Raw genomic sequence first — 27,987 nt, forward strand, 5'->3', positions numbered from 1 at the left:
TTAATTTTGGATAAACAAAAGGAATATAGACAAAACTGGCGCTTCTTTTATTTCTGCCACTAGCATTATGAACTTCTTTCAACCAGAAAATAAATTTTTTGACTTAATTTTTTTTTGCATCGAGCTTTTTTCGGCATAGCTTTAATTTCTTTATCAGATATGTATGTATGTACACGATAAAGATTATTAAATGCATATATATATAATTCGTTTTGTTCGTGTTGTTCGTTGAAAGATAATAGTTGCGTTCCCCAACTTTTCTGGGTTAAAACCTGTAAAACTGTCAAAAGGCAAAAGAAGACAAGAGAACCGAGTACGGGAACGCTTTCTAGTAAATTCCTGTAAATTCTTGCAACTTCTTGCGAGTTAGGGAACGCAACTAATAAATATCTAAATCCCGACACTGATCCCGGGATCCCGGGATTGAACCAACGTCATCCCGAAAATCCCGGGATCGTAAAAGATTTATTTTCAATACCAATCAGGTGTTATATTCGATGTAGATAAGCTGGTTTGAGTTAAATAATAGGTGCGTTCGTTTAAAATCTCAAGCAGAAACCAACCAACTGCCAAATTTCGGCGAAATGTCATCTGTTCTCTCACAAGAGAAAAATATCCCAAATAGTACGCGAACAGAAAATTTGCAGAAACTTGCAAGTTAGACGAACAGCTGATATAATTTTTGTTTACATTCAAACGTGTAAAATTTAAAACGTACGAAAAGTCATCACAAAGTGTTATACTGGCACAGTTTATTGATTAAACAAATAACTACTTATTTCTTACAAGTTTAATTAGTCGCATTTTGTAATTTTTATCTTCCAAACCATCAAATTAAATTTTGTGATTTGCGTAAATGCCAACCAGCTGTTTTTGATCAGCTGTTTCCCTGTTGGCAAATTGCTGTTGGCAAAAATTTTTCCAACAGAAACTAACAGCTTCCCCTCAAAATGAAATGTCACTTTGCTCTCTCAATTTTCCCTACTTTGCAAGTTTTTTGCGTACGCGAACGGAAAAACTTGTAAGTTTTGGTTAAACATGAACAATTAACAGCTACTCGAACGCAACTTTTATAGGATGGTTCTTCTGACGGCAATGCCAAATTCAATCACAGATTAGGGGTATTCTCTGAGTCTTGCAAAGCCCTTGCACGGTGCACGGATTGCACGGTTTGCAAAGCTGTCCCATACGAAAACCGGTTTTAACCGTGCAATCCATGCAATCTGTGCACCATGCAAGGGCTTGGCAAGACTCAGAGAATACCCCTATTGTTGAATACATTTTGATCATGAGTACATCATATTTCTTTTTCGGTTCAAGGCACTTCTGTGCAACGAATTTAATTAAGCCAGTTTCGGGGACGAAACAAAAATCGATTTTCTCTTCACTTGACTTGATGTTTATTATTATTTTTTAAGGGGTTTGATGCCCTATGATTTGGACTACTATACCAAAATATCGAAAGGACAGGCATTGTATTTTGCTATAGCGGAGTGTTATTTAGCGGTGAACTACGTAATCGATATCGACTGTCGTAATTCAAAACACTGCATGCCAAAAAAGGTATTTCCGCATAAGTTTCTGCATTGAAAACAGTAAACGATATCCTGAAAATTTGTGTTATTGACTTGCGACAGTATTGCGAAAAATGGGCAATCGGTCGATGTAAATACATATATATCTGCACCCTTTTAAATATATAAGAATGCATGTATGTACGTATGTAAGTGCTAACATAAACTTCTTCACTCGCAATTATGTACATACCTTTAATTTCTTAAAATTTAAGCTTATGCAAAGCTACTGGTGCTTTGTTTGTGTAAAACGCTCTTTCACTTCGATACCAAAAATTATGAACTTTTGTTGACTTCTTTAATAGCAATAGCATAACTTAACTAGCAACATATCAATTTCCCCAATAAATTTTCACAAATATTAACGAACACAACGTGATTTTCCACGAGACTTGTTGCTAATTCCACAATTCACGATTCATATGTGCCGTGCGACCATTATATTTAGATTTCACTAGTCATTTTAATTATAATTCCACTTTTTTATATTCTGCATCTGTTTTTCGATTTTCGATACATACAATTTACTATAGCATGTACAACACCACAGCTTTATTGTTGGAGCGCAACCCGCACTTGAATGAACGATCAGCGTCAAAAGCAAATACAAAATTGAGTACGATGAACAAAAATCGGTAAGCAGCTGCGCAAGGAACACTGCCAGTTTTGACAGCAGATGTCATTCGTCTTTTTGCTTTACAATCCTATTCGCCTATTCGCGTGCAATGACAAAACTCGCCTTTACCGGCCATCTTCACCTGCTTGCAAATCACGCTTGCGTTTGAAAGCATACTTTTTTCACGAAATTCCATAGGCAATTATATTTTAAAACATCTTGAATCCGCCACTCCATTGTATTATTTTAAGTAGTCACTAATTGCTATTATTTTTGTGATGACCTATTGAGTACATGACAACGCTAAAACATATGTATGTTAATCTTTTCCATTTTATTAATTCTGCTGTGCGAGCTCCAGGTTCTGTTATCAATGTAATTAACGCAAGCTCTTCCGCGTGATTGCCTTTCAATAAATAGAATTAACAAATAAAAAAAATAAAAATAAAAAAATATTCTCAAACTGGAAAAAATTAAAAACGCGATAATCTGCAGAAGGTGGAGACGTGGGGTATTAATTTCCTGTTAGAAAGGTAAAAAAACAAAGCTAAAAGGATGGCACCATGCAGGGTAGCCAACTCATTTTTGAGAATTCCCCGATTTCGACAATGAAATTCCCCGATTTTGTCCGAAATTTCGTAAAATTCCCCACCCATCTGCAGATATCATTCAGATATCTCTTTATTTAAAAAAAAAAATGTCTATTTTGATATATTGCCGGTCTTTCTGTTTCTTTTATTGTTATGTACTCATAAACAAAACCAAACTTTTATAAAGTTAGTTAACAAATAAAGAATATAAAATGTTTATATAATATTTACATATATACAGTGGTCGAACAAATTTTAATCGCAACAAATTTTGCCAAGTTTTCACAATTATTATTTTTTTTTTGTTATTTAATTTGAGTTACTTTTTATAAATATATGGTTCACTCTATAACGAAACCCGTTAAATCCAATGTGCAATACTTTAAAAAAAAATCAACAAACTTTCGTAAAAAGTTCGACCTCTTATACGACGAACAAATTTCTACGAAATCAACAGCAATTTTTAGCCATTTGAAACTTTGTTGTATTGAATTCGTAAGGATCTATTGATTTTAGATGCTTTCGTTTTACGTTACGTTCAAGTGCATTATAATCGTTCGAATTCATCAATAATTAAGTTACAGTTCACTCCGTTCCGTTACTTCCATTATAATCCAGGCATTAGATTTATTTCTATCGCTCTGTTGGGCGATGGCGGCAGTACATGCCAAAGGTGGCCGTATTTTTTTTTTTACTCTCAAAGATTTGATTGAAGATTGAAATATACAGTGATCGATTCGTTAAATCTGGTTTAATATAAAATATAACAATTTATAATAGTTCCCCCTTGCCTTATATTTATATTTGTTATCATTTCATCATTTCTAAATATGGTTTCGTTTTTTAAAATATGGCCACCTAACTTATAGGTCCGACGAAATGGTATCAGCTGTTTTCGCTACCGCTCTAAAGAGCGAAATACACCACACAAGCGGTTTGACAAACCAAGCGAAATTTCCCTTTGCTTCAAGCCATTTGTGCTGTGTATGGGGGTGTTTGAAGGTTTGACGGCGGTTTGTCAAACCGTAACATACATATATGCCCAAAAACTTGAAAATTATTAGATGATTGTTTTGTAAAAATGCTATTTATAACATTTCGTTTGGATTTCGACACTAGCCGAATTATTTCCACTATGTCCGAATGTCAGAAGATACAGCGAGAGAGCGTTTTATTACCTCACCTGTTTATTGCGCCATGGGATGGCACTAATTTACACTGAACATACCACTCAGCAAACAGCTGTATTGACGAGCCAGTACATTTTTTCTCCGGTGGTCTTATTTCTATAGGATTCCTGTCTCGAAATGTCATTTTTGGGATTATTTAACAGGTGAAACTCAGTGACATCAATTTCTAATGCTATACATAACTACTCACACCCATAGGTCGTTCCTCGGAACTTTTAACTTGATGCAATCGGTAATTGGTCGAGAGGCACATGTTTTCAATAGGGCTATACTTAAAAGCAAGGTCCGCTGCCACTTCCCAAAGCCTCGAGAAGTTAAACGGATAAATGTTCATGGATGGCACCAACGCATGTCGACACCAGAAGGACGGCGTGTGCTAATGCGCCGAATACTCAAAGGAAGACATATACTGTCTCATTAAATGTTCATTATGAATTTAAAGTAGAATTCAAATACATTCAATTGTTACAGTTCATTCATTTTGCTTTTATTGCGAAGATCATGAAAAAATGTAAGTTAAACTAAGATATTTTTGCTAATCATTGAACAATTTTTTGTTTTCCTGAGAGAAACTGCGATGGGCGGTGGAAAATTTGCTTGATAGACTTTGAAGTTCTCGCATTCACAGTATTGTAAAGAAAGGCAGCCATCTTTCGCACTTTAGGTCCTTGGTTTGTGAATAAAGATGAAGGCAATGGCATTTCTCCTAAAGCCAAACAATTTACTTCTTTTAAATAGTCATAACTCATTGCCGGCAGCAAATATAATTTCTTTAGATCAGTGGCTCGTACAACGCCTGCAAATACATGCACATGAATATAGTACTGGTGTACACATTTAGATTTGTAAGAATTGGTTTACATTTTGCAATTACACTTACCAATGCCATAGCATTTAATAGGATCATTATTATGGTCATCTTTTCGGCACAAGTAAACCAAATTAGCTTCAAACGCAGGAATTAGCTCATCTCTAGTCGATTGATTACAAACCATATTAACCAGGTGAAGCTTTTCAATTAACGCACTACAAAAAGAACAAATATACATACATTTGTACATATGTACCACTAAATATTCAGGAGGATTTGTTTATACCTTAATGGTACACAATCTGTCAGCCATTCCGCACTGCCCTGAAGGACGTCACTAAGCCGGGATAGAAATGTTGCATAACGCAAATCCTTAGCACTCATTTCCCAATCACGCTGATATCGACTTTCTTGGATGATGGCTGAACCTAATACGTGCAGTCGATATTCCAACGCAGGTTTATTAATTTCCTCACTCAATACATCTTGTGTGTATATGATCCGAGGCAACCCAGATAACACATGAGGATACAGTAATTCATCAAAATTATTGATATCCCTATTGCTTTGCAGTTGAACTATATCAGTGGGCTTTATTAATTGACTTAGAACACTCATTAGCTCCATGCCGAATCCCTTATTATAACCCATTGTGTTAACAAGCCAAGGTATTTCTGCGAATTCTTTATTTGAGTAACAAAACTGTACAAGTTTTCTTACAGCGCGGACATACTCCTGAGCACAAAGAACAATATTACTGTGGCCCACAGCATACGCACGAGTGGGTTGGTGGTTTAGGAAAAATCCGGGTCCCAGTAAAGGTCGAGATAAAACCGTACAAGAGACAGTTTGAGGTATAAAGAGTTCCGCCTGTCCTATGTCCAAGTCAATAACTAGTACACGTTCACAATGCTCTAATTGTGAATTTAGAAGGTAACGTAGAAGAGTAGACTTTCCCACTGATTTTCCACCGGTAATTATCACCTTAGATGTTGAGGTAAAATATAAGTTTCGCCATTCCTCCGGCACCCGTAAAGGTCTTTCTGTTTCCGTGTTTATCACGCAATCTAATAAATACTCGCTTGAGTAAAGTGGTCGATCCGTATGTATAGAATTCATATTGGGGAAGACATTTTCGTTCATATATTTTTTGAACATGTTTTTTAATTTTCTTCGCCGAGTATTTCGCTGCAAAAGTAATACAGCATCTCGACCACTTTCAAAGTCCTTTTCTATTCGTTCCAAATCACTAGAACTAAAAGATAACTGAAGCGGTTTTAATATAGACCCAAGTTCATCGGGGTATACTGCTGATGGAATGGTTGATACGTGAACACTGCTGCAGCCACGTGGTGAAAATATTTCAACTTCCTCTTTTTGGTGTGGCGAATAGCCGTATATTTCGACCTTTCCGGCTAAGATAGTCATACAAACGGTTCCATAAAAATAAAAGGGATCCTTCACCAAAACAATAACAAGATTAGAGTTAACAGCGTTAAAAAATAATGTTCTAAAAGATATTTGTTCTTGAGGAATAATCATTCTATCCTGAAATTGAATATTACTAGGTACACATATTTCTGGTTCATTTGTAATCCCATCTTTTATTATCTCTGACGTTCGTAGAAAAACCTTACTGCCTTCATCATCGATCAATTCTTCATCAACAGATTGTGGGGACTGGGTTATGTTTCCATTTGGAAACCTCCCCTCTAAAACCGGTTCATCAACTGAATTTTCATTTCGGCTTGTCACTAACTCTTTAATGATATCTGGTGCAGAAGGTGCTTCACAGACGCTTACAGAAATCAATGCGTCTCCATCTAAATTTGAAGGCACTTCTTTAGCTGACAGAAATTCTGAAATAGGCTTGTCAATTTCTGTTTTTTTTGTGCTTACAATTGTGTTACTTATGTGAGGTGGAATGCAGTTTTGAACTTCAATAATACCCACGTTAATAAAAGATTTTCGATGTTTCTTTCTATTACATCTTTCACAATCTTCATCGCAGCTCTGCCCGACATCCATATACTTTTCGTTTATATCGGATTCCGCTGAAGAGCTATCTTCACTAAGTTCTTCATAGGAGCTGTCATCAGACTCAGGATTGTACAGCCGAAACCCATCTTCCTCTAAAATTGGTACCAATGACGGGCAATCCATTTCATGTTCATGGCGTTCTTCCGAATCCTTTTTAATATGTATGCTCTTTGAAAAAACACTTCTTTCGTTTAACTTATGCAATTCGTTATTTGCATAAGCCTTTGGTTGTTTTATCAATTTGGTTGAGCTTTCCCCGATTAATTCAAAAATTTGCGGGTCCTCATTTTCGCTGTCGAAAGTAACATCATCATCCTTGCGTATTTCGCGTTTTTGTGCTGTACCTAATTAGACATGTGAATATGTATATCAAATCTAATAGCTATACCGTCATATCTAGGCAAATATATGTTTATCTACGTACAATCGCATTCAGCCAACTCACCTTTATGAATGACTAGATCTTCTGGAATATTTTGGGGAAGTTCATAGTCAGGATCCGTTTCTGACAAACTTTCCGAAACGTACTTAAAATCTGACTCAGAATTGCAATATTCAGAATCGTTATATCCGTAGCTATCACTTTCTTCAAAGTAATCGTCACTATCGTCAGAATAATCATCACTGTAACTGTCATAGTAATCACCATAATCATAATCGTCTTCAAAAGTTAAATCTTTGTCATCAAAGAAGGAATTATAGTCGTGGTTTTCCAATTTTATGCCACTTGGACATCCATTGTGTTGCACCAGTGACAAAAAAACATTTCCCTTATTATTTTGCGTTATAGTCTTTTTACTTGTTTCTGTGCGGTTGGACAGTTTTGTGCACTTTGCCCTATTATCCTGATGATTTAACTTCGATTTCTCATGACTATTATTTGGTTTCAGACTACTAGCTTTTTTGGGGTTTACCTTTAGTTTTTTGGATTTAGGAGTTGATTCTACTTTGCTTGTCGATTCCTTTTTCTCAAGATTTCTTTTCCTCTTTTTGGGAATACCTCCCTCCGGAGCGAAATTATTCTTCGCTGCCATAGAGTCCTTCTGAATATGATTGGGCTTCAAATCAGTTTGGCAAACAGAAGCATCGAAGTTTTGCTGTCCTTTTTTAAAAAGCTTTTTAAGTCTTTGGCGCAGCTTATCATTTTGAGCAATTCGGTTTTGAGTTTTCATCACAATTGTATTATTTTAATGATTAAAGTTTATTCATTAAACAGACATACTAATTTCCAACAAACCGAAAACGTGCGAGCGTAAAACCAAAACAAAATTTACAGCTGACACTGACAGGCTGTCAGTGTTGCCTTAAGATTAGGGATGGTAAATTCGATATTCGAATCTTCGAGATTCGAATTTTAATCGAATTTCAACTCCAAATCGCGAATTTATGAAATCGAAATTTGTGGTGCTAAAATTCGGATAGAATCGAATTTTTTTAGAAAAAATAACCCTGTGAGAAAAGATAACTCTGCCGTCTGCAAAGATTGCATTCATTTTACAAAAGAACACAGCATTTTAAAATGGCAGCATCAGGGCAGAATGTTATGGAGAAACGAAAACGCTATTAGTTTCAATTCCACCCAGCGACATGCGATCAGCTGTTTTTCTCACTTGCAAGTTCTTACTAGCAAAAGTGTATCCAGTAAAAACTAGCAACTTCTCTTCAAAAAGAAATGTCACTCTGCGCCCTCAATTTCCCCTTTCTAAGTCAATACAGTTAGTGGATGAAATTCGGCAACACTGAAGTTTACGGGGTTGTTTGCACATCGAATCTGATTCATAAATTTACGAGGAGCTCGTAAATAGAGCTCCATACAAATTTTGACAGCTCTTTTACGTGGCTCGAAAATTTACGAGCTTTACGAGGCTTTTACGAGTTTAAGGGTAGACCCCTTTAAATTTTTTAGTTTCAACGTTTTCAGGCCGGGCTTCAAGCAAGAAAATCAATTTAATCATAACGAAACAGAATATTTTTGAATTCCTTTATTTGAATGAAGGTCAAATACAATTTTAAAGTGTAGAGGCAAGTCGAATTGGTTTTGCCTGCTGCTACTAATTAATTATTCCATATTACTACAACATATCTCATTTGGAAAATATATACACATGATTAACATTTTTCAAGATTAACATTTTTCTTTTATCTCAATTTTTATTTTACAATAAATTAATATATCATTCATTTAAAACAGGACCTCCTATTCCTCCAATTTACACATGTAAGTAAATAACGAGTTACACACAAGATTTTAAAATAAAATAATCATGCTACAGTATGATTAATAAAATAAATATTTGCACTTTAGTTCACACAACAATAACAAATAAAAAAGGAACTTAGTTGAATTGTTCCTGTTTTGATTTCATTAGCTGTATTGCTGTAATGTACTTATTTTTAGTAACAGTTTTTAATTGAAACATAATGCCCGAGTGTTGTAATATATTGTATGTAGTTGCATGGGCAATATTATGCACCCAGGTACGATACAATTTACATTTAATATATTTACGGATATATTAGATAACTATTACAAAACAAATAAGTAAAAATTAATCCTTTACTGATTAAGGATAAGCATACAAAATTGAAATTAAAGCTTTCCAAGGCAATACAGTAACATACATATTTTCGTCCGCTGAGCATAGAGGAACATTGCTTAGAGTATTTTTTTTTCAAGTTCATAACAAATCTATAACAATCAAAGGGTATTGTCTTTCAGTAGAGCTTTCGCAGATTGATGACATTTTTAAACACATTCGGAACCAGAAACAATATGACAGATTTTTATCATTCCAGAATATTTATAGTTCAGTTTAAATTTTATCAATTAATAATTTACAATATATAGACCTAAATTTATTATTAATTTACTATTTAGTGATTCAATATGCTTTGGTGTAGGAGGGCCGACGACTTTGTGTTCAATATATAATTTACCTGTATTTTTTTGTTTCAATTGTCACCATCTGTCATATTCAATTCATCATTTTATATTTTTATACCTATAGATATTCATATGCATTCCTATAAATGAATAAATAACTTATTGCTTAGATTTTAATAGATTTATGTCATAGGTTACATGAGCACTTGTGCTTGTCGTAATTTGTTCAATGTTGAAATTATTTAAAATGTGTTTGATAAAATATAATTAACTAAATAACATTGCCGGTTCAACCAATTGTGTGTATGTGAATACGTATGTATGTACATATATAACATAAGTGAAAGCAAAAATGGCATGTAACGCGGCAATTTGATGTCACACCATTCCTGCATTTTTATAAATATCGAAAACAATATAACAATAACTTAAACAACTGTTTTTACATAAGGACTATACTTAACCCGATATAAAACGAAAAGGATGAGGAACTAGAAACTGATGCACTTTGGAGACAGAAACTTTTTGTTTGCTGTTTTTGGTTATGTTAGACCACACTAACAATGTAGTAGGAGGTTGCTTGTATAAGGATCGTGACGTTTTCGGTCAGGTTCTTTTAATTTCTTGGGCACATCCATACTTTGTATACAAATTGCTTTCAATAGGATTTATGTATGTATGTACATATATTGAAGTTGTGTTTATACGGAAATGACTTTCGGTTGCGCAAATGTGTTTTTCGTGTTATTAGTTTAGATTTCTGCGCCGCCGAAAGACCAAAGCAAAAATTGAGCGAATTCTCCACCAACGGCTCCTTCGACGAGAATGTAACTTTTCTGAACTTGTACCGCTACCTTGAGCCTGTTGGGACAAATAGGTATCATAATATCTAAAATAAATTATTTATTTGTCATCAATTAAAAAGGCTCTAACGGGGGACCGATACCCGTTTTAAATTAACATTTGGCACATCCATCAATTAGAGCCCTTTGCATTGGTAACGAGTTGAAAAATGTAAGATTAGATATATAATTCAACCTCTTTTCGACGTATTTCCCGAACAAGGGTGTAGAAAGGTTCATCAATGCAAAGCCTCTCACATGCAGACGTTTCAAAAAACGGGCATCCAAACTGATTTGCCAAGTTTTTCCCTTCTTCAGTTGTTACCTTTTCAAAACAAATGTTAAAATTATTGTAATTTGGCGTTTCCTCAATTATTTCAATCTTAATTTACTTTTCTTGCTAACACTAAGTCAATCTTGTTTGCTATCAGTACTAGCGGTATGTCCTCAGAGAGTCTCACACGTTGAATTAGTTTACGATATTCTGATGCCTCTTGAAAGCTGTGCCTGTCTGTTACTGAGTAACATATTATGAAACCTTCACCACATCGCATATATTGGTCCCGCATGGCCGTAAACTCAACCTGACCAGCAGTGTCGAGTATGTCCAGCAGTGCTGCTTCTCCATCGATAACGGCTTGTTGTTGATAGGAGTCTTCTGTAAATGGAATGTATGTATGTATTAGCAGATTTTTTTTTTATCAAACGTTTTTTTTACTAACCGATAGTAGGGTCATGGTAATCCGTAAAACTATGGCTAACGAATTGCAGAGTTACAGCTAAAATTCAAAAAAAAAAGTAGTAAACAAATAGATTTTTTCAGATACGTATAAGACAGAATTACCTGATTTGCCAACGCCACCATCGCCCAGTATTACAATCTTATAGACACGCAGTTCATGCGGCGTGTTCCGTTTCTCTGGCATTGCTCGGTAAACTTAATACTTTGATTAGGTATGTATGTGCATATATGGACTCCCTTAACAGTAAAACATCACCATCGTGTTTATCACTTAATGTCTCTTGTGTGAATGGCATGAAATTTTAAGAAAAAGCAATGGTATTTATCTAGGTGTGCTTTCAACCCCCAAAATTGGTCGACATTTTGGAAAGGGGGTACCATTAGACGCGTCTGGACCCCAATAACAAGAATCCGAAAGCGGAAATTAACTTTTTTTACCCGATCAAAAGTTAAATACTTCGGCTTCTTTTTATGGCAATACAGAAAGGAGAAGGAAGTGAGGGTTGCAATCCATAATTATCTAGGTGGGCTTTCAACCCCCAAAATTGGTCAAAATTTTGGAAAGGGGGCACCATTAGACGCGACTGGTCCCCAATAACAAGAATTAAATTAACTTATTTTACCTGATCAAAAGATATTAACAAAAAATTTCGGGGGTTGATAATTTCCCTTCGTCCCAAATTTTTTTAATTTGTGTATGTGACAATGGTGTCTCCTAGAGGGGACTAGGATCATTAAAGTTATTGTGTAATTTCTGCATTCAAGGCGGCCAACTATTATGAAAAATAAAGTATTCAACCTTGAATATGCCTACCTGCTTCAACTGCACAAATTTTACATTTTTACGAATTCTTCTGAATTTCTTCGACTTTATTTTATTGCTTGCATACCTGAGATTCAATGTATGGAGTTCCAACCTCAATGAAGCTAATTCGATAGATACGTGCCATTTACTTTTTAATGAACATCTTTGAATAATTGCTGTTATTCGTATTCCAACGAATTTTAATATTTGTATACTAGGGATGCGCAACAATTCTCGTTTGTAGAAGATAATAATAAATTCTATTCAGTTCAACATTTTTGTCGTGATTCGATTTTTCGCCCTTTTATGTGTATTTAGTGGCTTTGTTGTGCTGTCAGTATTGACAGCAAAAACAACTACTTGTAAACAAATGCAAGCCAATGTGGAGACTTTTAGGCCTACAACCAGGGTTGGCACTTCACGAAACCGATTGCGAAGCAAAAGACTAGAAAAATCGTATTGAAAAACAAAAAATCGGAGCAAAAGATAAATACTTGTTATTATTTTAAATTCATATCGTCGTTTAAAGTAAAAAACCGCGTATCGTCATTCTGCAAATCCGCGTAACTGACATTGGCTGCCAAAAATTGGATTTGCTCGCACAAGCTCTTGGCTCAATCCTTATTCATTCGTCTTGAAATATATTAGCAAGAAACGCGATTGCTTTAAAAAGACAACCATTTTGTAATATGAGTGTTTTTACGCTCTAGAAAATAATTTTTACAACTTCACATACGCGGCTTTGCATTTTGCTGATACGCGGTTTTGCACTTTAAACGACGATATGCATATTTAAAATAAAACATAATTATGCAAGGTGGTGTTGATGGCGAATTTAGATTATTCCTAATGTCAAAATGATGTGTTTGTTGTTAACAAGGCGAATTCATTTTACAACAAACACATCATCTTGACTTTTAAGAGCGAAATACACCACACAAGCGGTTTGACAAACCAAGCGAAATTTCCCTTTGCTTCAAGCCATTTGTGCTGTGTATGGGGGTGTTTGAAGGTTTGACAAACCGCCGTCAAACCTTCAAACACCCCCATACACAGCACAAATGGCTTGAAGCAAAGGGAAATTTCGCTTGGTTTGTCAAACCGCTTGTGTGGTGTATTTCGCTCTTAAGAAGTACCGCGGCGAAAATCTAAATTCGCCATGAACACCACCTTGTATAAGTTCGCCTTGGTTTGCAAGAGGAATTCGCGTCCGATTTGACATCAAGCAAGGCGAATGTATACAAGCAAGGCGTATTTAACAAGGTGGTGTTGGCCGTATATAAGTAAAAAATTACACTAACAAATTATACGCTGATGTCCATACTGTCATTGGTATGAGTTACAACAAACACATCATTTTGACGTAATGGCCTCCACGGCGAAAAACTCAGCTGTCGCCCCAACACCACCTTGTTTAATACACCTTGTATACAAGGTTGTGTTAATGGCGAATTTAGATTGTCGCCACGGTACTTCCTAATGTCAAAATGATGTGTTTGTTGTAAACAAGGCGAATTCATATTACAACCATTTTGACCAAGGCGAATTTGTACAAGGTGGTGTTGATGGCGAATTTAGATTTTCGCCGCGGTACTTAATGTCAGAATGATGTCTTTGTTGTAATATGAATTCGCCTTGTTTACAACAAACACATAATTTTGCCAATAGGAAGTACCATGGCGAAAATCTAAATTCGCCAGTAACACCACCTTGTATACATTCGCCTTGATTTTGACATTAAGAAGTACCGCGGCGAAAATATAAATTCGCCTGTAGCACCACCTCAAGGCGAATTTATACAAGGAGGTAGCGGTAGAGCAAATACAACAATCCCGTATGTATTTGTATTGCGGGTGTTATGTCAAATCTCAATTCGCCCTAAAGTTTACATGTATTTTGTTTTTGCTTTTGATGGGTGTGCTGTCAAATCAGTAAAAGCAAAAACAAAATATATGTAAGGCGAAGAAACCAGCTAATCTGACAACGCCACCTTGTATAAATTCGTACAAAAATGTACATCAAGTTTCGTAAATACGGTCAAAATCGGCGCAGCGCATTTTCAAAATAACGAGTTGTCTCTTCTTATAAATTTACCTTCTTTGTCTTTAGAACGTATATTTCAAACGAATTCTGTTTATTCCGGCTGTGAAATGGGATTATCCGGAATGTATAAAGAAACGCACCCCTTATAAATTTACCTTCTTTGCTGCGGCCAACATTTAAATGAAATAATTTTTAACAAGTAACTGTCGGAAATTGTTCTATAGGGTAATAATAAGGATTCCGACATCCAGTTCTGTTTCAAGTTTTTTATTTTAAAATTAAATCAAAAGTCAAGAATAATCACCCTACATAAACGCAATGAAAAAGAAATCAACGTTCTACGTAAATATTTATCCGGGTTGGGCCTTGCGCTAGATGAGTTCCTTGGATCTAATTTAAGCAATTAAACACACTTTGAAAAAAATCAACCGTGCATAGTAACCTTCGGCGCCATTTTCTTTTAGGTATAATGAGGTTTTCTCATTTTTTCACGTTGTTGAATGCACTCTATTTTAGCAGCTACAAATATTTTATCTCTTTTGGGGGAAGTTGACGCACTTCGTATTTTTCAATGTTGCCCCACTCTCAGTTTTGCGTACGAAATTAGTCAATTGTCATTGAGGTTGTGTTTTAGGAAATACACTAATATTATTATTAACCATAGAACCTTTAAATATATTCATTCGAATACAGAATTGATTTAAAGTTTTAAGATTTAAAATTACATTAAATCGAAAGCATAGTATATTTGTGAATAAGAATTACAATTTTTTTTGCCCCTGTCTAGAATAGGTGATAAATTTTTACTAAGTTTGGCATCACTGAATGAACATCGGCTGAGGTCGTCACTTGTATTTTAAAGGCGTTGTTCATCATCATTTTCAAGTGTGAAAAGAAAATTTGATCGGGAAAAAATTGGGAGATATTTAATTTTTGCACAAAACAGAAAGTCTTCGTCGCAAGACCATAAATTGGTGTCATCAAATAAATATTTATTGTCTACAAAGTCGATATTGGCGAGTGTGTGGCAGTAAAATCATCAAATTCTGTAAGTGAAAAATGTGAATAGCAAATAGCAGCAGCGTTGACATCAATGGAAGTGAAAAAGGGGAAAAGATAGAATAAATATTTAGGTGCGGGGGGCGGATATCCGCGAAGAGAAAAAATTCCATGCATAATACTGCGAATGGGTGATGACAGCGACTGCTGAGCTATGGTGATAATGAAATTAATTATTGTGTTGTTCGATGCGCTGGCGTTTGCGATGACGTCCGCGGCGATTCCGTCTTATGAAAGGTACTGGCAGCGCAGTTTGCGGCGTCGGCTGTCCGGGCACCGATAGGTGGACGAGATTACTTGAAGATGAAGACAGGGGAAGGCGATTTTCGAGTGGGGAATTAAAGGCTCCAAAGTGTGCTGACGAGATGAAACTTATTTTAATATTACGATAAGATGCATACATACATCCATATGTATGGATATGTATCTATATATGTAGATTTTTTTTTATTTTTAGTTATCTACACAATTTCGTGAAAAATATTTACGGTGCCAAAACATCCGCTTAAGGGGGATTGGATAAAATTGTAAAAATTGTTTCCAACTGTTGCATTTTAACACATCCATGAATAAAACTCAGGGAAAGTAAATAATTTTGGATTGTTACTCTTTACAGATCAATGACGACGATTCGGAAAAAATTGGTTATTGTAGGCGATGGAGCTTGTGGTAAAACATGCCTTCTGATTGTCTTCAGTAAAGATCAGTTCCCAGAGGTATACGTTCCAACTGTTTTTGAAAATTACGTTGCGGACATCGAAGTCGATGGCAAACAAGTAAGTTACCAAAAATATAAACAAATCTTGCCTAATTTTAGTTTTAGATCCTTAAAATTTCTTTTGAATATTATTTAGCAAAACTAATTTCGTTGTTTTTATCGATTTCTTTTTAAAAATCCCGTTAGGCTTACAATTATTGTAGTTTGCACTTGTATGACGAAAAGAAATTTTGATCATGTAAATTACTCTCTTTGCAAATCATAATTAACTCGTCAAAAAAAGCTCTTTTAGCATTGAGACATTTGCTATGAGTCAGCCCAATGCAAACTTTTACAAAATAAACTCACTGTTAGTATTTGACGATTAATACTCAAAATTTTGTAAACGTTAAAGGTCGGCGAGGGTTTACTTTGATTGCAATGCATAATTTCCACGGAATTAGCGACATACATATGTGTGTACAAGCACAAATATATACAGGTGTAACGTATGTATACTGGCTATAATTGTTTTCCGCTCCATCACGACTGGCAAAATGCGACTGATACGGGATGGCTCCGGGATCAATCACAAAGGAACAAGCGACTAATACCACTTTTGATATATCTTCATATGGAATGAACTGGTACCTTTTGTCCGAGCATGTCGCTCAAAGAGACTTAGTTTAGCCATTTTTGGAATTAGTGATATTCACCATCTAGGCTAAGCCCAAAAATTGGACTTCCAAATTAAAGTTGAGTAGGAGAAACCATTATTGTTCATATTTACCAATGTACCCGGCGAAATTCGTTTCGCCCAAAGTTTTTTAAGTTCAGTTTTTTGTTAGAACATTTTGGTACAACACTTTCACCAACTATTCACTTAATGACTTCTAGTGGGACATTTATATGCTCTGATTATGGTTTTGTGTTTGTCGGAAAGCATATTGCCATTTTAAATAACTTAATCAAAGTGTTGTGTCCCTGACGAAGCTCTTGCAATTTTGCAATGGTTTGGCGTTTAATCGCATAACAGCGATCGATTTTGATATTAGAGTTCTCAGCAAAATGAATTGATTTGATTTGATTGAATGGCGCGTTGCTGAGGTTTTTGATTTGCACTGCTAATCGTCAATCTTTGTAAATTGCGGTTGCGTGAGGCAATATTTCATAATTTAATCGACGAATGGTTTACGAACACTGAAAGTCCAATGTTGAAAAATTCAAATTATCTTCCAGGCAATCGAATCATTTTCGCAAAAGAAATGTACGCGCCAGATATTCTCATTTATTCTTGTCGTGAGTTTCGCCCGAAATTTTTTCATCCGCCCGTAACGAAAAGTAAAAAGTGAACCGGTTCGAGCAAAATTAAACTCAGGATAGGAATGATTTTTGTATTTTTAAACAAAAATCCATCATACATTTTTCAAATCCGACACCTGTAAATGAAACCGGAAATAATTTGCAGCGCACTGTAACATAACCTAACTAAGGCTATCTGCACACTTGTCGTCCAATCACAGTTGCGTTATCGTCTCGCCCTGAAATTTTGAGCGGAGCATATGCATTTCAAAGGAGATCTGCACACTTGTCGTTATCGGCTAGGTATCGGCAAATCGTAGAAGATGCAGAAACGGATAAGTACGGCACTGTCGTTTGCTAATCGTTGTGCATGCATTGTTTGTTTACATTTTATGGGGAAAAATTAGTGAAAAAGTTAATATTTGCATTAAAATTGCATAAAAATTAATATTTATTGCATAAAATCTGTGGAAGTTATTACAAAGTGGATAACTGCATTAAAATTCAATAAATGTGAGCGTTTTAACTATAAAATATGACGAAATTGTAAAAAGTCTCTTTGTGCATGCACAAAACACATTTCAGGAAAAGAAAAGAAGAGATAATAATGAAAAATTATATCTAGAATTGTTGCAGCACAGTCTATATTTTAAAAATTGCAGGTTTTTGTAAATATTTCGCAAAAATATCAACCAGAAAAACAGAAAATACCTGCTCCAAGTGAATTTTTAGACGCCAAATGAATTGAAATATCACGACCGAGTGTGCGAAAGTGTAGTCGTCATGTAATCGTTGCATCATGATTGTGACGATGAAGCAACTATGCTTGGACGACCAATGTGCAGAAAGCCTAACATAATTGTAAACATAACAACAAGACAGCTCACTAATACGGTATTCGCATGAGGCGACTTTACTGGCAACTTTTAGTTGAAAGTAAAAAATCGACTGGTGTGAACGGCCTTTCAACTAATCGCTTTCAATGAAGTTGGGGTGCAGCCAACTTTTGATTCAACTAATCGCCTCTAAAATCGCCTGAAAAATCGCCTCCTGCGAACACCGTAATAGACCAATCCACTCTAGAGCTATGCTCGGTATTACGTAAGCAACTTTGTTTAATACATATANAAATTATTCGTATTTGACTGTGCAGTAGTCTAGGAGAGACATATGTATGCATGTTTTACGGTGTTCGCATGCGGCGATTTTACAGGCAACTTTTAGTTGAAAGCAACAATCGCTTGGTGTGAAAGGCTAATCGTTTCCAATGAAGTTGGTGCGCAGCCAACTTTTGATTCAACTAATCGCCTCTAAAATTGCCTGAAAAATCGCCTCATGCCAACACCGTATTTGTAATATAAACAAGTAATTTTTAGCAAAACAAAACCGACTTCAACTCTCATATAAAAAATATATATATATATATATATATATATATATATATATATNGTGCAGAAAGCCTAACATAATTGTAAACATAACAACAAGACAGCTCACTAATACGGTATTCGCATGAGGCGACTTTACTGGCAACTTTTAGTTGAAAGTAAAAAATCGACTGGTGTGAACGGCCTTTCAACTAATCGCTTTCAATGAAGTTGGGGTGCAGCCAACTTTTGATTCAACTAATCGCCTCTAAAATCGCCTGAAAAATCGCCTCCTGCGAACACCGTAATAGACCAATCCACTCTAGAGCTATGCTCGGTATTACGTAAGCAACTTTGTTTAATACATATATATAGATATACATTTTTAAATAGTTGGCACCCTCTTCAAAATTATTACTTCCGGTTAGGAGTGCATTTAAATGCCTTTCATTCATTGAATGTGTTGTAATATTTTAGTCGATTATTTAAGTCCCAAAAATTTTTAGCGGTTGGCAACCCCATTAAAAATGTTTGTTTTTACCTCAAGCAATGAGGCTGTCCTTCAAAAGGGTGTTTAATTCATTCAATTGAATGAAGTGTTATGGAAGATCTGGCGCTCTATTGACCTGATACAGTGCTCTCAGCTTTTTAAGATCCCTTTTTTTATAAATAACTTAATTTGAACAACTTGACTATTTTTCGCATGTACGTGAACTTCTCCCCTTCAAAATGAGATATCATTCATTAAATTCGATAAAACAATAAAGGAGATATCGTTTGTTAAAAGAAAAAAACTTGTTAGAGATAAGTATATAGAAGATAGAAGAAGATAGCCGAAAGGGTAGGAAAACGCAGTAGGTAGCCGTTTTTAGAAAATAAAAAAGTACAAATGTACTTACAGAATGGTTGCTGTGGAGTAGTGGTTAGAGGTGCGTGCTACCACTCCTTAGGGCCTGGTGGCGAACCTCCGAGTCAGATTAGTCGCGACTAATTAATGCACCATGTATCTCATCGGGACTAATCCCGGAACACACTTTTTATAGATGTGTTACCCTATGTTCAAAATAATAAAAACTGTTGACCAGCTTCGACAATTTTTCTTTTGTTTGTTTAATGTTCATTAATTTTTAATAAAAGTATTGCTATCTAAAAAACCATATTAATCCAAGTTTCAAACTTTGTATAAAACTACTAAAAATTCAACAAATATTCAAACTTTTTAATTGGGGTTTCTAAAGAGATTGTTCCATCGTACAGCTTCCTAAGTGAAAACAACATCCCCTGTTTTTTGGCTTTTGGTGTTATCTTTTACAATTTCTTCTTTTTCTGTTAAAATTTCATCCATTTCTATCACAATTTATTCCAAATACACCAGTTCACTGAACCAAAAACACCAACACAGTTAACTACAGACTTCTGTACTGAAAATCTGTAGTTAACTGCCGATTTTGAGTTAACTACGCACTAACCAAAATCAGAAAAAAACGATAAGAAGAGTTACGTTACTTGAGAGTTGAGCGAATTTTATCAGTTGCGGCAATGCATGCATACCAATGTGGCGCCATCTGTACAAAATCACAGAGTTAACTTGGATGCCAGTCAAAATCATCCCTGCGACGCAGAAAAGAATTTCTATCTGGCGGGGCCTCTATAGAACTGTACGATGGATTGTTGGTATGCAGTTTAATAGCCAATTCAAATTTACTTCAATGAATTGCAATTGTGAACTTGCTGAAAATCCCGTCGTGTTTGTTTGAAATTTTTTTTTATATGGAAGGAAATGCGTACAGCGCCAGCAAAAAAATTCAAGATCAACTGCATTTTTTAGCACTTTAATGCACTTAAATTTAATTGGCTATAAACTGCACACCAAATTTTTTCAGGAATTTTTAATTAAAGTTTGAAATTTTTATGAAAATTGGTTAAATTTTTCTAAATTTCGTACAGAACAAGGCGAATTAATACAAGGTGATAGCAGGAGTACAAAAACAAAAATTTACATGTATTTTGTTTTTGCTTTGGCGGCATAAACTGTCAAAATCTGTAAGAGTGTGTGTAGAAATTCAAACAAAATTTTTCAATTTGATATTAGAAGCCGTGCGGCGAAACACATACACAAAATCAGCTGAGCTAGTAACACCACCTTATATTAATTCGCCTTGGTACAGAAAGTTTCAAATTTGATTCTGTCAGTTAATGAGCTATACTTTTATAAAACAAAAATATGAAAATTAAACAAGTAAAAGTAGAATAGTCGAAATTGGTCAGAATGCCGCGTTGCTATTATTTTAACCATAGGTTAATGTATCTATTTATTTATGTATGTATATACATATATATCTTTGGCATATTGATAAAAAGAAATTTAGGGGATTAAGAGGGTTTGATTTTCGATTAAGCGCATTCTCCAAGTGTATTTCTGCCATTTCATTAAAACGACATCATAAACTATACCTATGGGTAACTAATTATTAATACATTAGGCTGTTCAGGATCTTGTGCTTATTCGTTGTATTTGTAAATTCACAACAATAAAGCCAGCAGCCAGCATGAACTTTGCAAATGCAATTCCAACTGCAAATCCCAGACCATTCCCACAACATTCTGAACAGCCCTATTTTTTGAGAACCCAACGGAATGTTTCTGCAACCTGCGATTAGGAACCCAACCTGTGAAAAGCAATTTTTACCGGTATACATACATATATATACAGTGGTGGAAGAAATAATAGAAACTTTTTAGTTTGACCAGTTTTGGCTATATTACTTTGTTTATTCGATGTTTAATGTTTTTGTATAAAAGTCTAGCGCAATATATAACACACACTATATAAATCCATACTTCAAAGTTTGTACAACAATTATGAAAATTCAACAAATTTTAACAAAATCCCACAAAAATTTCAAACCTAAAATGTTCGCCTTTTTCTATTTTTAGGTTGAGCTAGCATTATGGGATACGGCCGGCCAAGAAGATTATGACAGACTACGACCACTGAGTTACCCGGATACGGATGTTATTCTTATGTGTTTTTCAGTGGATTCGCCCGATTCATTAGAGAATATTCCTGAAAAATGGACTCCTGAGGTTAGTCTCATTCCATAAATTAAAAAGCATTACGCTAAATTTGTATTTTTAATTTTAGGTGAAACATTTTTGTCCAAATGTTCCGATAATTTTGGTAGGCAATAAAAAGGATTTACGAAATGATCCCAACACTATTCGAGTAAGTTTAAAACGATGAGAATACTTTTCCCAAAATAACTAATAATTAAATAATTTTAAAGGATCTTGCCAAAATGAAACAGGAGCCAGTTAAGCCTCAAGAGGGTCGCGCAATGGCTGAGAAAATTAATGCCTTCGCCTATTTAGAATGTTCAGCCAAGTCTAAAGAAGGTGTACGAGATGTGTTTGAAACGGCTACTAGAGCTGCACTACAAGTCAAGAAGAGGAAGAAGACCAAATGCCTTTTGCTCTAAAAGAGCAAGTCTACAATTTACATACGCTACATGCAAAACAAAAACAAAAAACACACTCCCAATATTTTGTTTCCTCTTTTTATAACGGGCATCATTTCAAACGTGTATTTGATTGGTAATTTCTTAATCATGATTGATTATTAAAAAATAATCTTATTTCATTTGTATTTTATTTAAAGCAAAAAAAAAAAATTATATTATATACATGTATTTAAAAAAAAGTTATCCAATAATGAAAAAAAGAATTAATTACTCAAAAAGCGTTCATGAAGAATATTTGAGGACCGCTGATAAATAAAAACGTGACATATGAAAATCAGCTACATATGTAGTAGGCACTAAAAATGGAGTGGTATTAATGGTAGAAAAATCGGAACTGCGACAAAGTTTTTTATGAATCTGCACGCATACACGCACACATGCACAAACACGAGAGTGTAAATGGCAATATGAGGATCAATCGGAAGAAACATCAAACAAAATTTATTTGAGTGTATTAGTGTAGATTTTGTTGAATGTCCCCGTTTTTTTATTTTTGAAATACGTTAAGAAAAAAGCAAAAAAAAAAGAAATGCAAAAAAAAAACAATAAAATAAACGACCACCAAAAACAAAATATGTATTTGTGAATTTTGCTACTTTTACTACCGATAATATGATATCTATGATGATGGTCATAATTTTGTAATGTTTAAAGCAAACCTTATAAGAACAAAAATGAAAACATCTACAATTCATTGGAGCACATGCAAGCGCTTGAAAGCAAACATAGGCAAAACAAGCCACCAATAAGAAGCAACAGTTCAACCGGGAACCCCAATTTCAAAGCTTAAAAAACATTTACCACAGAATTAATGCATTCTAAATTCAAATCAAACTGTAATGGTATCTATCATATAAATCAAATCATAAGTATTTTATTATTAAAGAAAACGAATAAAAACATAACGAGACTATAAATCAGTTTTAGTGGTGTGTATTTCTTGAAAAAGCGTACAGTTTTTCAAATCTAACTCTATTATCTTTTCAACTTGATGCATTTCACTTCAAATGTAAAATTTTATAATAAAAATAAAATGTAAAACCTAAAAATGCCAAATATAGTTGAATGATTTGAGAGTTGGTTGGGGTTACAATGCGGCATGGTACAATCATGATACAAAAAAAAAGAAGCTAGTTTCAATAAACAACTTTTTGATTAAAAAGGAGCTTTTTGACAATTGCTCAATTGTAAACAATTCGAAGCGGCGTTACCCAATTTAAGTTTTTTGGTAGAAGGGATTTTATATCCTAAATTTGGGAGTATAAATAAATCAGTCACCTTTAAAAAAAAATAATATCTTTTCTTAAAAACGTTTAAATTTTACATTAAATACGATTAACTACTTGCCAAAAGCTTGTTTTTTACATTAATAAAATTTTAGTGAACATATTTTAAAATTTTTTAGTGTCATTATGTCACCTGATTATTTCACAATGTAGCTAGCCAGAACTATTAATCGCATATCCCTACTTCATACTAATATAAGCATTTTCACTAAAAACTATGTAAAATAAAATCGGGCACCGGTTTTTCAGATTGTAATTTTTCGAATAACACGAAAATCGGTTTTGAAAAAGGGTAAATAATCGAACATCCTAGTATGTACGTAGGCTTCTTCTAAACAGTACACTAGAGCTCGTTTTTCCGAGTTGGTCAAGACCAAAGCCACCTCGGATAATTGAAGAAAAGAAAAATAATGTTTGACAAAAGGAAATAGGCATATTTGAGTGGTTCATTCAAATTTTATACATTACATAATATATACATATATTACTAGCCGGCCACGGATGCACGAGGCTTCGCCACGCGCTGAATGTATGCATGTGAATGTACATTTACATATTTGGAGAAAGAAATCATATGTCATGATGTACTTCCTTTATTATATACATAAAAAATCTTGTCTAAATCCGTTCAGTCGCGTGGTTAAAATATCTCGCCTTTCCTTTATATTATTTATATAGAGAGAATTTTAAATAGGTGGCAATCCTACTCAAAAATCTTAAAGTTTTTGTACATGCGAAGGCCATGCGCTTTCATTTGGTATCTCAGTTTTTTTTATCCGACGAGCGGTGAAGATCTTATAGGTTTTAAACAGGTGGCAACCCTACTCAGAAAAATAATACATTATTACACATCCAGAGGCTAAGTCTTTTCATTTGATAGTGACGGTGCAGAACTGACACCTACGCTTGCTAGAATTGAGTATAGTAATTTTCTTAACAGGTGGCAGCCCTATTAAAATTCGAAATTAGAAAGGTTACTCTCCTATCGATACAGAATATATTAGAGAAAATCAGTAGTTTTCGAGATTACCGCGTACAAAGATTCTCGACTTGCCTTTATACTATGTATAGATAATAAATGGACAAAGTTATTGGTTGAATGATTCAACTTGAATCCAAAATCGAGCCTGTACTGTATTTGTGAAACAGCAAAGAGTTATGAAAGCAATAAAATTAAGGTTTCAATTTAAAATCGGCTGATAGCTTGGAGAAGTACCCGTATACCAAACCTTTTCTTTGCATAGAGAGTCGGGCCATCTAATCTACATATTTACAGATGCGTGCAACTAATTAGCAACGAAATTCAAAACGATATTGCTTGCAAATTATGTTTATTTATTTTTAATAATTTTCATTTAAAATATAATTCAATCTATAACAGAAATCACAATAACAAAAGTTGCAAAGCTTGCATAAATTGCAAAAAAATCAATCAAACTTAAAAAAATCGTCATCAAAATTTCAAAATTTTTAATTAGAATATATAGAAAATGTTGGGGAATGCAGTTTTGTAGCAAAAAAAAATTTTGATCTTGTGTTATATGGAAGAAAATGCGCAACACCCTCCACAAAAAAAATTCTAAAAAATCAACGGTAATGTTTAGCGACTTGTTTGCGATTGTCTACTGTCGTGCTGAAATAAGTAAACGACGAAAATTGTCGAAAACTATGCAGTGCTGCCAAGTTCTTCCGTTTTAATACAATAGTCGAGTGGAAATTTTAGGCAATGACGCTAAATTTTCGATACGATTCGACTCGAAAAACGACTTGCATTCGGCACGACTCTCGCAATGAAACTGATTGTAAAATTTCGTTCTCAGTTTTTCTCTCCGACGTCAGGTTTTTTTTAAAAGAACTTTGAAATTTGAAAGATATGAGTAATTCAAAAAATGATTTAAAAATTTCAGTGCAATGTACTTAAAAAACCAGTATGGGTACTATATGAAAGAGAAGATGTAGAGTTAAAACAGATTACATGTTTTGGTGCGTAAGGGTAGGTATGAAAATACCTTTTTTTATAATTTTATCCCCGATATTCCTTGCAACTTTTATTTTTGAAAAAAATTATATGCTAAGGACTAACTTAATTAGCTTAAAATTCAATTCAATTCGTCGTTGTGAAGCCCAAAAATTCTTTCATTTGGTACCCATATTTTTGTTATACATTGTACTGAAATTTTTAGATAGGTTTTGGAATTAATCATATCTTTGAAATTATAAAGTCTTTATAAAAAAATCCAGACGTCAGAGAAATGCCCATTTATATGCAGTTAATTAGATATAATATGAGGTAGACTTAAGGCGCTTCTTTTATTTCTGCCTCTGGACGATTCCGCCGTCACGGGTGGGACATTTGAACAGAAAAAATGTTCTTTCTTGTTTAAATTTAAGTATAAAGTACTGAACAATTCTACATTTTGATATAGCTACACCTAATTGACTATCATAAGAGTTATTGCAAAATACGAAAAAAATGCCAGCTTACTTCTATAAAGAAAAAATCTGAGTTATTTCTTCTGTCACGGGTGGGACAAAAAAAGAACCTGCTTTTGGGAGCAGATATATTTTACGAAAACTCTGCGAATTTATTTCACTTTTCTGTGTGAACTTGATGTCTTATAATAAAACAAAGAACCACGAATGCAAACAAATCAAAAACTACAACAAAAATGATGGCTTTATTATAAAAAAAATCCAAAATTCCTCTGTCACGGGTGGCACACGTACGAATTTTTATATGAAAAGGAGCCTTTAGTGTGGTCTATATTAAAGATTAGTTATTAAAAATATAAGAATCCAAATAGGGGCTCAATTCACTCACCTTTTATCTTAAAATAGTGCCTTTTATATAGAAGAAAAAGCCTACCTAGAATTTTTCTAAAAATTATGAACAAAAAGTTTAAAATTTTTGGGTGTAACTGTTTTTGAAATTTGTTGAAATTTATAATTTTTGTACGAAGTTTGAAATGTGGATTTATGTGGTTCTGGTTATGTAATGTGCTAGACTTTTATAAAAAAAAAAACCATGAACATTAATAAACAAAAGAAAAAGCCAAAACTGGTCAAAATGTCACTTAACTTAATCTGCTGACCACAAGGGTATATAGGTAATGGGCGAGTCCGCGCTTCCGCCCTTCTCCCCAGCTTATCAGCCCTGTAAACCTACCTCTAGCAACTGTACCACCCGTAGCTGTCNGTCAAAATGTCACTTAACTTAATCTGCTGACCACAAGGGTATATAGGTAATGGGCGAGTCCGCGCTTCCGCCCTTCTCCCCAGCTTATCAGCCCTGTAAACCTACCTCTAGCAACTGTACCACCCGTAGCTGTCACGGGTGGGACATGCTTGACTGTTGAATTATTCTTATCAAACTATGTGGAAATGAAAATGCAATTGTTTGTTGTTGTAAATGTTTTATTTTGACATTGACGATGAAGTTCTAACATTATGTAACAAACCCGAAACACAACTTCAACTTCTGTAATAATATAATAATAACAACTTTTACCTTTTTTTGTCACGGGTGGGACAAGACTAATACTGCTTAATAATAACTCGTAATATAAGTAGATAAAGCACTCACACAATTTGATATATAATATAATTTTATTGAGTTATATTTAATATGAGTTCTAATACATATTTTTCTTACCAAACACATGAATTAAGAATCGTAAATTATTTGACAGTACTTTTAACACAACCTATTTGAAACTCACTCAAAAAATTTACTTAGAAATTGATTCCAAAACGTAAAAAAGGCAATAAAAATGCATTTAAAGCTTTAATTTGTTATGTTTTGGTTGATTCAAGATTTTTATTCATGTCTTACCCACATATTTGTTATTTTTATAAAGAAACAATTTTGTACTCTGAGGTCCAGTTACCCATGGAACCTCCCCACTATGTAGTATTATGAACTTCTTTCAACCAGAAAATAAAAATCTTGACTTAATATTTTTCGCATCGAGCTTTTTTCGACATCATTTAAATTACTTTATCAGATACACTTGTAATCAGCTAATTAAGCCAGCCATCTTTTGATAAATTTTGGCTATTTTTCTTTTATTTATTTAATGTTTATTATTTTTCCATAAAAGTCTAGCTCTTATCTGAATAAAAAGTTGAAAATTTAGCTGAAAATTTGCAGATTTTTCATAATTTTTGCACAAAGTTTGAAATCTGGATTTATATGGTGTTTGTTATATAATGAGCTAGACTTTTATGGAAAAATAATAAACATTAAATAAACGAAAGCAAGATAGCCAAGATTGATCAAAATGTTGCTGGCATAATTAGCTGATCACAAGTACTATATGTAAACGCTAAAGTATTATTAAATGCATATAAATTTAATTACTCTCTTTCGTTTTGTTACTTATGAAATAATTTTCACTTTAAATAAAAAAGTACGTTCCAAACACATTTACTTATTATTTATTATACGGTAGGAGAGCTTCTCAAACCATATTGATGCAATTTATCCATGTAAAGTTGTTGATGAATAATAAATATCTTAATCCCGGGACTGATCACGGAATTGAACCAACGACATCCCTAAAATCCCGTTATCGTAAAAATCGAAAAAATTGACATCCCTAATGCATATATATGTGCA

General features: G+C 34.1%; 4 protein-coding genes across 5 annotated transcripts; 2 read left to right on the plus strand and 2 right to left on the minus strand.

Moving 5' to 3' along the window:
- Positions 1 to 4,087: 4,087 nt before the first annotated feature.
- Positions 4,088 to 4,445, plus strand: mRpL34 (mitochondrial ribosomal protein L34). The gene is made up of 2 exons (XM_017612298.1): positions 4,088 to 4,113; positions 4,169 to 4,445. The coding sequence occupies exons 1-2, from the start codon at positions 4,088 to 4,090 to the stop codon at positions 4,389 to 4,391; spliced, it is 249 nt and encodes an 82-aa protein (XP_017467787.1). The 3' UTR covers positions 4,392 to 4,445.
- Positions 4,433 to 8,103, minus strand: LOC108360125 (polynucleotide 5'-hydroxyl-kinase NOL9). The gene is made up of 4 exons (XM_017612302.1): positions 7,267 to 8,103; positions 5,068 to 7,165; positions 4,851 to 4,996; positions 4,433 to 4,766 (listed from the first exon to the last, which is right to left on the minus strand). The coding sequence occupies exons 1-4, from the start codon at positions 7,991 to 7,993 to the stop codon at positions 4,510 to 4,512; spliced, it is 3,228 nt and encodes a 1,075-aa protein (XP_017467791.1). The 5' UTR covers positions 7,994 to 8,103; the 3' UTR covers positions 4,433 to 4,509.
- Positions 8,104 to 8,981: 878 nt separating this feature from the next.
- Ric (Ras-related protein interacting with calmodulin) lies at positions 8,982 to 12,449 on the minus strand. The gene is made up of 6 exons (XM_017612303.1): positions 12,180 to 12,449; positions 11,392 to 11,569; positions 11,270 to 11,326; positions 10,940 to 11,205; positions 10,744 to 10,872; positions 8,982 to 10,566 (listed from the first exon to the last, which is right to left on the minus strand). Exons 2-6 carry the CDS (start codon positions 11,471 to 11,473, stop codon positions 10,453 to 10,455), a joined length of 648 nt encoding a protein of 215 aa, XP_017467792.1. The 5' UTR covers positions 11,474 to 11,569; positions 12,180 to 12,449; the 3' UTR covers positions 8,982 to 10,452.
- A 2,485-nt stretch (positions 12,450 to 14,934) lies between these two features.
- Rho1 (ras-like GTP-binding protein Rho1) lies at positions 14,935 to 23,000 on the plus strand. 2 transcript variants are annotated; one of them, XR_001847054.1, is made up of 6 exons: positions 14,935 to 15,185; positions 15,813 to 15,972; positions 21,500 to 21,649; positions 21,708 to 21,788; positions 21,850 to 22,156; positions 22,221 to 23,000. XR_001847054.1 is itself a non-coding variant. In XM_017612304.1 (5 exons), the coding sequence occupies exons 2-5, from the start codon at positions 15,817 to 15,819 to the stop codon at positions 22,039 to 22,041; spliced, it is 579 nt and encodes a 192-aa protein (XP_017467793.1). In that variant the 5' UTR covers positions 14,935 to 15,185; positions 15,813 to 15,816; the 3' UTR covers positions 22,042 to 22,996. The 2 variants fall into 2 exon arrangements, 1 of the variants encoding a protein (XP_017467793.1); XM_017612304.1 differs by having other exon boundaries at positions 21,850 to 22,996.
- The last annotated feature ends 4,987 nt before the right edge of the window (positions 23,001 to 27,987 follow it).

The sequence above is a fragment of the Rhagoletis zephyria genome, unplaced genomic scaffold (genome assembly GCF_001687245.7).
Source record: "Rhagoletis zephyria isolate East Lansing unplaced genomic scaffold, Rhagoletis_zephyria_1.1 Rzeph_scaffold_00522, whole genome shotgun sequence".
Taxonomy (NCBI): Eukaryota; Metazoa; Arthropoda; class Insecta; order Diptera; family Tephritidae; genus Rhagoletis; species Rhagoletis zephyria.